We start from the raw sequence: 13,319 nt of genomic DNA, 5'->3' as shown, positions 1-13,319 counted from the left end.
ATTACTGACTCAGCAATGGAGATGTTATCAGCAAAATGCCATTACCTGCACATTTTGGATGTTTCTGGTTGTATCCTGCTTACTGACCAAATGCTTGAGAACCTTGAAATGGGCTGCCGACAACTCCGGATCCTAAAGATGCAGTACTGCAGACTTATTTCCAAGTAAGTATGTACCTGAATATGAAAAGTTTTGTGAACTACTTCTTGAGAAAACAGATTATGTCACCACAGCATTCACAATACAATCCATAGTGGCTTTCAGAGTTAGGAAGTTTTTATTTTTCACCTAACTGAAGCCAATATATTGAGCTCACCTCTAAAATGGTCTTTGTGGTTTTATACTCCTTTTCCAGTAGTCCTTCTACTCTTAGTGCTTCCCTTTCCTTGACTGTGCAGATGCCCAAAGCCCTAACTCTGCTCCTCAAGGAATAATCACTAGCTCTTCCTCTACTTCCTTCTCAAAATAATACCATTCAGTTAATCTCGCCTGTGGGTTAAGAAAATCATCAGACATAGTAATAGCGGTGTTAGTCACTGAGTTGTGTCTGACTCTTTGTGATCCCACAGACTGTAGCCCGCCAGGTTCCTCTGTCCATGGGAATTCTCCAGGAAAGAATACTACTGGAGTGGGTTGCCATTCCCTTCTCTAGAGGATCTTCCCAAATTGAAGCCGGGTCTCCTGCATTGCAGCCAGATTCTTTACCGTTTGAGGTAGCTCACAATTAGGTACAAATGACTAACAGTTATGAGTCCCATCTCCCCCAAAGCTATTTGTTATATATTTGTTATTTTACTAAGATCTAGCGCTAAGAGTCAGACATGACTGAGAAACTTCATTTTCACTTTTCACTTTCATGCATGGGAAAAGGAAATGGCAACCCACTCCAGTGTTCTTGCCTGGAGAATCCCAGGGACGGGGGAGCCTGGTGGGCTGCCGTCTATGGGGTCGCACAGAGTCGGACACGACTGAAGTGACTTAGCAGCAGAGCTCAGAGTCAGGTATTCTGATAACTGCTACAGGCCAAATGCCTATTTCCTCAATTTACAAAATGTTTCCAATGAAATAACAGCTGGGTAAACAAGAAATCTATAAAGGTATAAATCTATCAGGTGTTATCCTATGATTTTAGATAGAAAGCCATTTTTTGCTTTGTTGTTAATTTTTTTTTCTATTGACTGGAAATAAAAACGTGGAAGTATTTTAAATGACCTGATGAAGTAACCCGTGGAGTGTTCACATGAGAATTCTTGACCAGTTCCTGAAGGTCAGGTTCTTTTCTGAAAGTTGGAAAAATGAATACTAAGAATTAATATTATCAAGGTACAAAGTACATAATGTGTTCTAAGTATGTAGATTTCACAGAGGAACTTTCTTAGTTAAACAGCCCTGGCAAGAGCTGAACCCATGAGATCTGGTCACTTGATAACTGAGGAAGAAAATAATTTTTGATCTAATGATATGTGTGCTAAAATGAAATGAAAAAACAAAAACAAAGCTATTACTTATAGAATAAGCACTTCCACTGGGCCTAGACTTGCCAGGGGAGAAAGCCGCCAACTGAAAATGGATCAGAAAAAAGAGGACAGGTTGTTGAAAATTGTTGAAGAAGAATAGAGACTCAACCTTTCTTGATAGGTCTGGCGATGACTGACATCAATATTATTAACTCAGAGTATTACACCATGAAACAAGGTCCTAGGAATTTCTGTTGACCTTGTGATATCATAAAACAGCCAAGATATCACCTGTGGGTAAGATGATAGTCAATGGATAATGTATTACACAAAGGAGTTTAGTTTTTAGTCTTTTGATTATATTTTGCCAATCACTATTTTGGGGAGGTAATATTATTAAACTTCTGAAATGTAGGATGTGAAGTAGAATGAATGGAAGACTTAGCTAGGGTCCCTGTGAAACTAAACATGGTTATCCACTCCTCATGCAAGGTCCATAGATTGAAAAAAAAAAAAATGCAAGGAAAATAAACAAGTAAGATTTTACTACTAGCTGGGGTTGCCCCCCCCACCCCACCCCACCCCCGCCCCTCAACCAATGCAAAACTCTAGTTAACTAGCTGAATCCATGGAAAATTCCTTTACCCAATCCAGGACTGTTAAAGGCCTGCTTTGTTTTCTACCACCAGGCCTGGCTGTCCCTATCAGCCAGGAGCAGACAGAGACTTGGCCCTCATGCTTAAAGGGGAGCCGGCTTGTCTGCCCATCTTATTGTCTAAAGAGGCCAAACCATTTCAGTTTCCCTTGTAGCTCCACTCCTGCTAAGATCCAGTAAGAAAGCAGTCTAGAATTTTCTGATTCTATCCTTGTCTAGCAATGGAGAGGGCTATCCCACAGCATGGTGGCTAGGCTAGTAAGGCTCCAGGAGCATCTGTCTTGACATCCAGCTTCCAGGAGAGGATGCTACTTGTCAGTCAAGGAGGTCCCAAGATACTTGGGTTTCAAAATTTTGATTAGAGCAGTGGTAAGGTCTGGCCTCATTTTGCTGTTTGAGCTCAGATCTAAAGACTAGAGCATTTTCTTCTTCACTTAGACCCATGGGATCCTTGGGTGGAGTTGGAAATGCTGCAGAGTATGTGAACCCTTGAAGATACAAGTTCATGATGGTATCTAAAAAAAGCAGTTGTTTGCTCTTGCTCCCTCAACAGTGAGAGCTTTGTTTCGTCTGGGTGAAATGAAACATCTGGAAATTAGGATGGAGGAGATTTTTCTTGGGAAGAGGTTTCATGACTTTGAATCACAAAGCAAAATATTCTCACACATCTGACTCCATTTGAACATAAAAACGTATGAAATCATATAAAATCTAGTTATAGCCCTCAGAAGAAATTGTCCTATATACAAATTCCTCCATACTCAATGGAATCTGAAAATATTTCACCAGCTTTACAAATCAAAGAGGTCTGTCTATTCAGCCTACCCTTTCTGAACCAGGGAAGTAGTAAACTTTTGGTCAATGAGCAAATTATCTAAAGCTCTTTTGCAGGAGAGCTTCCAGCATGAGATATTCTGTCATTCTACAACCTCAGAGCCTGAAGGGATCCCAGGAAATTATTCCAGAGGCCTCATGTGGAGACATAATAAGTGAATGAAAGTCGCTCAGTCGTGTCTGACTCTTTGCAACCTTGTGGACTGTAGCCCACAAGGAGTGGGTTGCCATTCCATTCTCTAGGGGATTTCCTGATCCAGGGATCGAACCCAGATCTCCTGAATTACAGGCAGATTCATTACTGTCTGAGCCACCAAGGAAGCCCATTAGAGACATAATTCTCCTTTAATTCAAGGAGAAATTCTTAATAACTGAGATAAATATGACAAGAAAATCTAGCTGTCTACATTTGAAGCAGTTGTATCCACCAAGTCTTTCAACTCATAGACCTCTGTGAGGAAAGCAAGATAGGCACAGGAAAAAATGAAAAGCATAATGGGAAAGCCAGAGAAAGACCCAAACGATGGTCTCCAACAATCCAGGAGGGTCTGAGCCACAAAGAAGCAGAAGAGCTGTTAAGTCTGTAACTGGCAAAGAGCAAAAAGATCCTTCTGACATTATTGGGGTCTGGAATCCAAAATTTTAAACATTAGAGAGATGAGCAGAGAAAATCTAGATGGTTGTCAGAGCTTTGAACAGCAGTACAGAGATTCTTTGAAGACCTTATTTAGCAGTTGTTGGCAGCATAAATTACTACCTAAACACTCTAAGAGATCTGCATTGTTAGAAAATCTTAATAAAACTCAGAGTTCTCCTCTCCAGCTCATGGGAATGTCTTTGTGGAAAGGCCTTTGTAATCTGGACCTACTGAATTTTATTACTAATATGAACAAATAATATTACTTAACTATTATTATTTGCCATGTACTGTGCTAAATCCTATTTTATTATCTAATACTCACAAATACTCTATTACCATAAAAATGAATAAGGAAACTATCTTAAACAGGTTAAATAACATGCCTAAAGTCATACAAATAAATGAGCCATACTTTGTACCTAGGTCTTATCATTGTTATGCTATTCTTTTGTCTTTAGATTAGTGATTTTCAAGCTTTCCTAAAGCCCTAAGATTCAAGAGATTTGATCAGTAAGGGAAGATAAGTACTCTCTGCCTACTTTACTGGCTGATGCATAAATACAAGGCTGATTATAAGCAGTCTTTGATGTAGGCTCCAAATTCTCCTTTCTTTTAGCTTACTCAATTAACTAGAAGGAAATTTGAGGGCAGTTCCCTGATAGCTCAGCTGGTAAAGAATCCGCCTGCAATGTAGGAGACCTGGGTTCAATCCCTGGGTTAGGAAGATCCCCTGGAGAAGGGAAAGGCTACCCACTCCAGTATTCTGGCCTGGAGAATTCCATGGACTGTATAGTCTATGGGATCGCAAAGAGTCAGACACGACTGAGCAACTTTCACTTCATTCAATGTTTATATCAGAGACTACTTTGTCAACAAATGTCCATCTAGTTAAGGCTATGGTTTTTCCAGTAGTCATGTATGGATGTGAGAGTTGGACTATAAAGAAAGCTGAGTGCCAAAGAATTGATGCTTTTGAACTGTGATGTTGGAGAAGACTTGAGAGTCCCTTGGACTGCAAGGAGATCCAATCAGTCCATCCTAAAGGAAATCAGTCCTGGGTGTTCATTGGAAGGACTGATGTTGAGGCTGAAACTCCAATATTTTGGCCACCTGATGTGAAGAGCTGACTTATTCGAAAAGACCTTGATGCTGGGAAAGATTGAAGGCAGGAGGAAAAGGGGATGACAGAGGATGAGATGGTTAGATGGCATCACCAACTCAATGGACATGAGTTTGGGTAAACTCTGGGAGTTGATGATGGACAGGGAGGCCTGGCGTGCTGTGGTTCATGGGGTCGCAAAAAGCCAGACACTACTGCAACCGAACTGAACTGAACCTTTAATCCCTTTTAATTTATGAAAAACAAAAGTCATTTACAAACTAAACCCTCTAATGTAATACAACTGTTTGTGGCATATCATGTTTGAAAATCTTTGTTCTATTCTGATCCAAAGAAACCTCTCTCACCAGGTTAAATGTGTAATGACTAACCATTGTAGTAGACCACTTCAGTTTTCAAATCATTTCTTACCAGGTCTTGGTATTGCTCAGGCCAAGCCTGAGTAGAAGGTACTCAAAGGATTCCATATGCACGTGAAGGAACTTAGAACACACAGTGATTCCTAAGTAGACATTTTCTTTTCAATATTTCCCAGCTCCCGTATAGATTAGAGCATCAAGCTATTAAAAAGAAAGAGGGGGTGTTTGAGACAAACAGGCAGACAAACATGTTTCTAGCAGGAGCATTCAGTTTCTACATTTTCAAGTTTTCTGATACTTTTCAAAAGTTCTTATGTGCAAATACACAGCTACACAGAATGTTGTGAAAAGTAACTCTGAAACTCACTGGCGGTGAGTTTGAAACGGACCATGCTGGTCCGTTCTCTTGGTTAGGTCCTGTGTCTTAGGAGTCAGTCAATGCAAGGATGACCAAAGTCCTAGTAAGGTGGTGAGGGCAGCTAGTTTATGGCCTAAAGATTTTCTAAAGGGGGGAGAGGAAGCAGACTAGGAACTAGTCTACACTAGTATTCCAACTCTAAAACTAATGCCAAATTTGCCCTAAACAGATTCAGATTTTTCAGTTTTCCCCAGGACCATGCTTGCTGGTAAAATATGTAGGACTAAGTTATCCCTAGAGACATTCTAGACTTGAGGAAGCCTTAACCTCCTGGCGTTTGTGATTGGGGGAAGAGGGTCTCAGATCTGATCCTTTGTTCCTCTCTTGTCTGGATCACCTTCAATGGCCAGGAGGCCCTCTGATGTTTAGTTTCAGTGAAGCTGACTGTGGGTAAAAGGCAGAGCAGTGCTTATCACTAACAGCTAAAGTAGAGGCAGTATGGGATTGCAGAAGTACTGTGTACTTCATCCATGGCCAGGGATCAATCTGCAGTTTTTTCTTTTTTAATATGCAGTTCATTTTTATTCTGTCACATGATATTGCACTTAATGAGTAGTTTTCCTATTCATTCCCTATTTTTCTTGTCTATATTGAGTCAAAATCCCCAACTTTCTTTTTCTTGTTACTTTTTCAAACTCCCATTACTTGCTAACTTTTTATATCACATTATCTACCATCTATCTTCCTGGGTCTTATAAGTCATTTGAGGAACTCTTTTACCCAGTATTTATGTATCCTCAAACTTAATACTGGAGAAGGGAATGGCAAGCCACTCCAGTATTCTTTCCTGGAAAATTCCACAGACAGAGGAGCCTGGCAGGCTCTAGTCCACATGACTTAGCGACTGAACAAACTTAGCATTAAGAGTACTTATCCTCTTACCAGTTAACTAGAGTTCTCAAAAACTCTTGCTCTTCTGAGGCCAAAGGTTGTACATAATTTGCTCAACTATTTACAAATCTTTTACTCCCAAACATGTCCTTTTCCTGTAGGTCAAGACCTTGTTGCATAAACTCAGTAGTATTGTTATCATCAGTGGCATTAAATCATTATCAATAACTGTGAAATATAGTATGTGTGTCCAGCGCTCTGCTGTTAGGATGTTGGAAACAGCAACCTAAACCAAACCAAACTAGACCAAAAACCAGCAGAAGATAAGACAGCTAAAGGGCTCCTCAGTAAACTACTAAAGTCTCTTTGATTTCGCTATTACTGCTGTATTTCAGGAGATACCAAGAAATGTGATATGCCCTTAAATACCTTCTTAAAGGAAAGAAAAATAACAAAGTCTAAAATTATAAACAGTTGATACCATGAAACTATGTACTGGAAAGAAACTAATTCTATGGTCAACTTCCTACGAAAGTTTAGAGGAGGTAACATTGGGTTGGAGTCTTAAAAGACAGGCAAAGTTTAGACAGGCAGAGACAGGCTGAAGGGTAAGTAACAACAGATCTCTGTTGCCCAGGATAGTGCTTTAACCTTTTAACCATGCTTCTGAGTCCTCCAGCATTTGGTATTATATTGTGGCAGGTTTTTGAGGTTAAAAAAAAAAAAAATCTCACAGGAAACACTTTAAAAAACATGGCAATCTTGTCAACTACATAGAATTGAAAAGGGAGAAAAATCTTCAGAAGAAAATAGAGAAAGCTAAAGATATCTATTATTTTTGCATGATACTATTCTACTTAGAAGACATAAAGATTATATAAGTAATTTAAAACATAGAATCACACTTCTTAAAAAAGATTGAAAAATTAGCAGAATGCTTTTTTTTTCAATCTTTATATTGAAAATTTATATTCAAAATTTTTCAATCTTTATATTGATTTTGGACTTTATAAATTTATAAATTTTCAAACTTTATATTGATATTGGACTATAGACTTATCTTCAAATTTGAGAATAAATATTTCTCTGAAGAGAAGACATCTCTTTGCTAAGTTTTAATGCACAGGGATTTGTGGCTCAGAACTAGAAATTAGTATAACAACTGCTTTTCCTTAAATTGTTCTTTAAACTTTTGTAAGTTTTATGAGTGCAAGTATAGTAGCCAAAAAGCAATGTGGTAAGAAACAGAACTGGCAATGCTTTGGTTGTCTCTCTGCTGAGTTTGCTTACAATTATTTTAAACTACCTAAGATTTGACTGAAGTGAAATGGTCTTTTAAACAACTGATGTATCTTAGCTTTTTTGTAAATTTCATAGCCATACCAGAACTCATATGGCCACTGAACACAAACTTAAGTATATGACATCAGCCTCCATATTAATGACTCAGTTTCCAAACTTATGCAATTAATAACTGAATGTAATATACAGTAATAGCAAGCAAAGAATCCCCTACATGGGCAAATGTTGTTACTTATCTCTGTTCCTACAGAAGCTGCCAGTTACTTATTTCCTTTCTAGTGCTGATCTCACCATTCAAACCAGCTTCCCAGGAAAATCCTTCTGTCCTGGAAATGACATTATTTTCAAGTTAGATATACTTTTTTTCTGATGTTGAAATATTGTGCTTTATAGGACATATATATTTGGTCATTCAGAGGATCAAAATTTATCTTTTATATATATATTTGGTCTTCCTCCATGGTTTCTGGCTCACAGCTCCCAAAATCTTTGGAATTTCCTGAGTGATAAGAGCAATGGAAGAATCTTTTATCATAGTATTTGGTCTCTTACCTTCAGTTTCTGAAACTGATTCAGAGCCACAAGGTGAAATGATGGGTGTCTTGTTATTCATAACAAGTCCCTTTCTACTACAACTGAGTTTATGTTAAGGAGGTGACTTCTGGAAAGCACCTAAGAATGAGGGCTGGTTGCCAAGGGAATCAACCATGAATAGAGGAGTGAAACATTTTCAGGATGATTTCAAAAATCACCCTCTGATTTCTGGGGAGAAGTGAGGGACTGGAGGTTGACTCAGTCACCAACGGCCAATGATTTAATCAATCATGCCTACATAATGAAGCCTCCATAAAAACCCAAAAGGAACAGGCTGAAGATCTTCAGGTTGCTGAATGCATAGATTTGGGGCGAGTGGTATGCCTGTAGAAAGCAACGATCGGCATCCTTTCCCCATATCTTGCCCCATGCAGCTCTGATACCTGGTTGTTCTTGAGTAATATCCTTTAATGAACCAGTGATTCAGTGAGTAAATGTCTCTGTTTTCTGTGAGCAGCTCTAGGTAGTAGATCAGAAGCCCAGGTAACAACCTGGACTTGAGATTGACATCTGGAAGGTTTTCCGTGGGTCTGAACTCTTAACTTGTAGAATCTAATGCTATACCTGGATATATAGTGTTAGAAATGGGCTGAATTATAGGATGGCCAGCTGGTATCTTAGAACTGTTAAGTGGTGTGGGAAACACCACCACCCCATGTTGGAACTGGGGTCCCAAATGACTTTCTGATGATTTCTTTGCTTTCTTCTTTCTAAGGAACACATATTTTTAATCATTTTGGTCATGGACACCTTTGAGAAGTCAATGAAAGTCACAAACCCTCTCCTCAAAAAAAAAAAGCATAGTAGATACAAAATTGCATGAATTTTCAAGGAATCCCTGGGCCCTCCCTGAAGTTCATCCGCATATCCAACAGGGATCTGTGGACTCTAGGTTAGGAGCACCTGCTCTGGTGCACAGCTAACTTTCACGGGTTGCCTAGTTAGGATACTTCCATCAAAGAAACCTGAATAACAAGCTCACTTAGGAGTGCTAGCTGTAGAATGCCCTCAGTGTTTCCAGGCCTAGGCCATGCTATTTCCTTACCTATTTCAGTATCTGTTAATCTTTGAACTGACTGAACCAGAGAACTACTGAGCTACTGAAGCTTTGGGATCCTGATCATTAGCCCAATTTACCCACACCCTCCCACTCAGGAAGGCAAAAGAGATGTGAACTCGAGTTGTGACAGTGAGTTCTTTAACTCCCAATGTGGTCGAATTTGAAAATTCTGCACTAGCAATTACTTTTTCAACTAGCTAATGCTCATCACTGTTATTACAGGGAGGCAGCTATAAGAATGTCATCTATAGTTCAGCACCAGGAATATAGCGCTTCTAACCCTCCACTTTGGTTTGGCTATGATTCTGAAGGCAAGTCTCTTAGAGAGAAACAAAACACATCACTTAAAAATTCAGAATTGACTGCAAAAGAGTCAACATACAATAATGAAGAGGAAGCAGTATGACCTTCAACCTCAAGCAAGAACCAGAAATGTAGAATCTGGCAACTTCATTTAATGTAAGTATTTTTTACTAGCTGGATCTGAACAGTGTAAACAAGCTGGAAATCATTTCCAGATTTTTATTTCAGCTATGTATTTGTAAATACATCTATGAGTTCTTCTAACAATCACGATTAAAAAAAGCCAAATCAAGTACTGCTACTATGTAACTTTTCTACTTTAATTTACCTTAATCAAACCAATTGTTTTGATGAGATTATCAAATTTAGGTTACAGTTGTATACAAAACAATCTTGACAGATATGATGTTTTTGACAAGAAATTTAGAAGCTTCTCCTTAGAAAAGAAAGCAGAAGGCTATATAAAATAGTAAGCATTTTGAGTGACAGCAATGACATTAAGGATCTGTAAGGCTTTATTATAAGTGATACAGATATACATTTTAAAAAGAAACAAAGCTTTCTAATAATTTCTAGACACTTAACAAGAGAGATCTAAATGCCAATTAATTCAGGACTCATTTCAACATTTGACTTAACAGTCAGAGGCAAATTAAAAAGAAACAGTCCCTTTTAGTCAAATTTGCATGGTCCCTGCAATGTCTCAGAAAGATCTTTTTTTATTGAAGTATAGCTGATTTACAGTGCTGTGTTAGTTCGGGTGTATAGTACAGTGATTCAGTTATACACACGCACGCACATAAGTTATTACAAACCCTTGAGTTCCCTGTGCTTTTCAGAAGATCCTTGTTTGTTAACCATTTTATATATAGCAGTGAGTACATGTTAATCCCAAACTTCTAATTTATCCTTCCTCCCACCACCTTCCCTTTGGTAACCATAAGTTTGCCTTCTATCTGTGGGGTTATTTTTATTTTGTAAATAGGTTTGTTTATATCTTTTTCTTAGATTCCCTATATAAGTGGTATAATACGATATTTGTCTTTGGCTTACTTCACTTACTGTAATAATTTCTAGGTCCATCCTTGTTGCTCCAAATTATTTCATTCTTTTTATGACTGAGTAATATTCTGGTGTGTGTGTGTGTATATGCATATCTATATATATTTCACATTTTCTTTATCCATTCATCTGTTGATGGACACTTAAGTTGCTTTCATGTGTACTGACTATTGTAAATAGTGCTGCAATAAACACTGGGGTGCAAGTATTTTTTCAAATTATAGTTTTTGAGTGGGAGTGCTAGATCATATGAAAGAAATTGAAGAGCAATATTGCGCAGGAACCTAGAATGTTAGGTCCATGAATCAGGGCAAATTGGAAGTGGTCAAACAGGAGATGGCAAGTGTGAACACTGACATTTTGGGAATTGGTGAATTAAAATGGACTGGAATGGGTGAATTTAACTCAGATGACCATTATATCTACTACTGTGGGCAAGAAGAAATGGAGTAGCCATCATAGTCAACAAAAGACTCCAAAATGCAGTACTTAGATGCAATCTCAAAAACGACAGAATGATCTCTGTTTGTTTCCAAGGCAAACCATTCAATATCACAGGAATCCAAGTCTATGCCCTGACCAGTAATGCTGAAGAAGCTGAAGTTGAATGGTTCTATGAAGACCTACAAGACCTTATAGAATTAACACCCCCAAAAGATGTCCTCTTCATTATAGCAGACTGGAATGCAAAAGTAGGAGGTCAAGCTCTACCTGGAGTAACAGGCAAATTTAGCCTTGGAGTACGGAATGAAGCAGGGCAAAGGCTAATAGAGTTTTGCCAAGAGATACACTGGTCTTAGCAAACACCCTCTTCCAACAACACAAGAGACGACTCTATACATGGACATCACCAGAATGGTCAATACCGAAATCAGATTGATTATATTCTTTGCAGCCAAAGATGGAGAAGCTCTATACAGTCAGCAAAACAAGACCGGGAGCTGACTGTGACTCAGATCATGAACTCCTGATTGCCAAATTCAGACTTAAATTGAAGGAAGTAGGGAAAACCACTAGACCATTCAGATCAGATCAGATCAGTCGCTCAGTCGTGTCAGACTCTTTGCGACCTCATGAATCGCAGCACGTCAGGCCTCCCTGTCCATCACCAACTCCCGGAGTTCACTGAGACTCACGTCCATCGAGTCAGTGATGCCATCCAGCCATCTCATCCTCTGTCGTCCCCTTCTCCTCCTGCCCTCAATCTCTCCCAGCATCAGAGTCTTTTCCAATGAGTCAACCCTTTGCATGAGGTGGCCAAAGTACTGGAGTTTCAGCTTTAGCATCATTCCTTCCAAAGAAATCCCAGGGCTGATCTCCTTCAGAATGGACTGGTTGGATCTCCTTGCAGTCCAAGGGACTCTCAAGAGTCTTCTCCAACACCACAGTTCAAAAGCATCAATTCTTCGGTGCTCAGCTTTCTTCACAGTCCAATTCTCACATCCATACATGACCACAGGAAAAACCATAGCCTTGACTAGACGAACCTTTGTTGGCAAAGTAATGTCTCTGCTTTTGAACATGCTATCTGGGTTGGTCCTAACTTTCCTTCCAAGGAGTAAGCGTCATTTAATTTCATGGCTGCAGTCACCATCTGCAGGTATGACCTAAATCAAATCCCTTACGATTATACAGTGGAAGTGACAGATTCAAGGGATTAGATCTGATAGAGTGCCTGAAGAACTATAGATGGAGGTTTTGTGACATTGTACAGGAGGAAGTGATCAAGACCGTCCCCAAGAAAAAGAAGGGCAAAATGGTTGTCTGAGGAGGCCTTACAAATAGCTGAGAAAAGAAGAGAAACAAAAGACAAAGGAGAAAAGGAAAGATATACCTATTTGAATGCAGAGTTCCAAAGACTAGCAAGGAGAGATAAGAAAGCCTTCCTCTGGGATCAATGCAAAGAAATAGAGGAAAACAACAAAATGGCAAAGACTAGAGATCTCTTCAAGAAAATTAGAGATACTAAGGGAACATTTCATGCAAAGATGGGCTCAATAAAGGACAGAAATGGCATGGACCTAACAGAAGCAGAAAATATTAAGAGGTGGCAAGAATACAAAGAAGAACTATACAAAAAAGATTTTCATGACCCAAATAACCACTATAGTGTGATCATTCACCTAGGGCCAGACATCCTGGAAAGAGAAGTCAAGTGGGCCTTAGGAAGCATCACAACAAACAAAGCTAATGGAGGTGATGGAATTCCAGTTGAGTTATTTTAAATCCTAAAAGATGATGCCCTGAAAGTGCTGCACTCAATATGCCAGCAAATTTGGAAAACTCAGCAGTGGCCACAGAACTGGAAATGTCAGTTTTCATTCCAATCCCAAAGAAAGGCAATGTCAAAGTATGTTCAAACTACTGCACAATTGCACTCATCTCACAAGCTAGCAAAGTAATGATCAAAATTCCCCAAGCCAGACTTCAACAGCATATGAACTGTGAAATTCCAGATGTTCAAGCTGGATTTAGCAAAGGCAGAGGAAACAGAGATCAGATTGCCAACATCCGCTGGATCATCGAGAAAGCAAGAGAGTTCCAGAAAAACATCTACTTTTGCTTTATTGACTATGCCAAAGCCTTTGATTGTGTAGATCACAACACATTGGAAAATGCTTAAAGATATGGGAATACCAGACCACCTGACCTCCCTTCTGAGAAATCTGTATGCAGGTCAAGAA

At 39.1% G+C, this 13,319-nt stretch overlaps 2 protein-coding genes across 2 annotated transcripts in view; one reads left to right on the top strand and one right to left on the bottom strand.

Moving 5' to 3' along the window:
• FBXL13 (F-box and leucine rich repeat protein 13) overlaps positions 1–9,865 on the top strand; it is a 218,177-nt gene extending 208,312 nt beyond the window's left edge. The window contains exons 20-21 of the mRNA XM_061413891.1: positions 1–164; positions 9,493–9,865. Coding sequence (XP_061269875.1) covers positions 1–164; positions 9,493–9,676 — 348 coding nt within the window. The 3' untranslated portion in view covers positions 9,677–9,865. The remainder of the gene's footprint in view (positions 165–9,492) is intronic.
• Positions 7,371–13,319, bottom strand: part of FAM185A (family with sequence similarity 185 member A) — a 91,773-nt gene continuing 85,824 nt past the window's right edge. Inside the window, exon 8 of the mRNA XM_061413888.1 lies at positions 7,371–7,942. Within this exon, the coding sequence (XP_061269872.1) occupies positions 7,911–7,942 (32 nt within the window). The 3' untranslated portion in view covers positions 7,371–7,910. The remainder of the gene's footprint in view (positions 7,943–13,319) is intronic.

This window comes from Bos javanicus, chromosome 4, assembly GCF_032452875.1.
Source record: "Bos javanicus breed banteng chromosome 4, ARS-OSU_banteng_1.0, whole genome shotgun sequence".
NCBI lineage: Eukaryota > Metazoa > Chordata > Mammalia > Artiodactyla > Bovidae > Bos > Bos javanicus.
The sequence above is the reverse complement of the archived record's forward strand: the minus strand, read 5'-3'. Positions and strand labels throughout refer to the sequence as shown.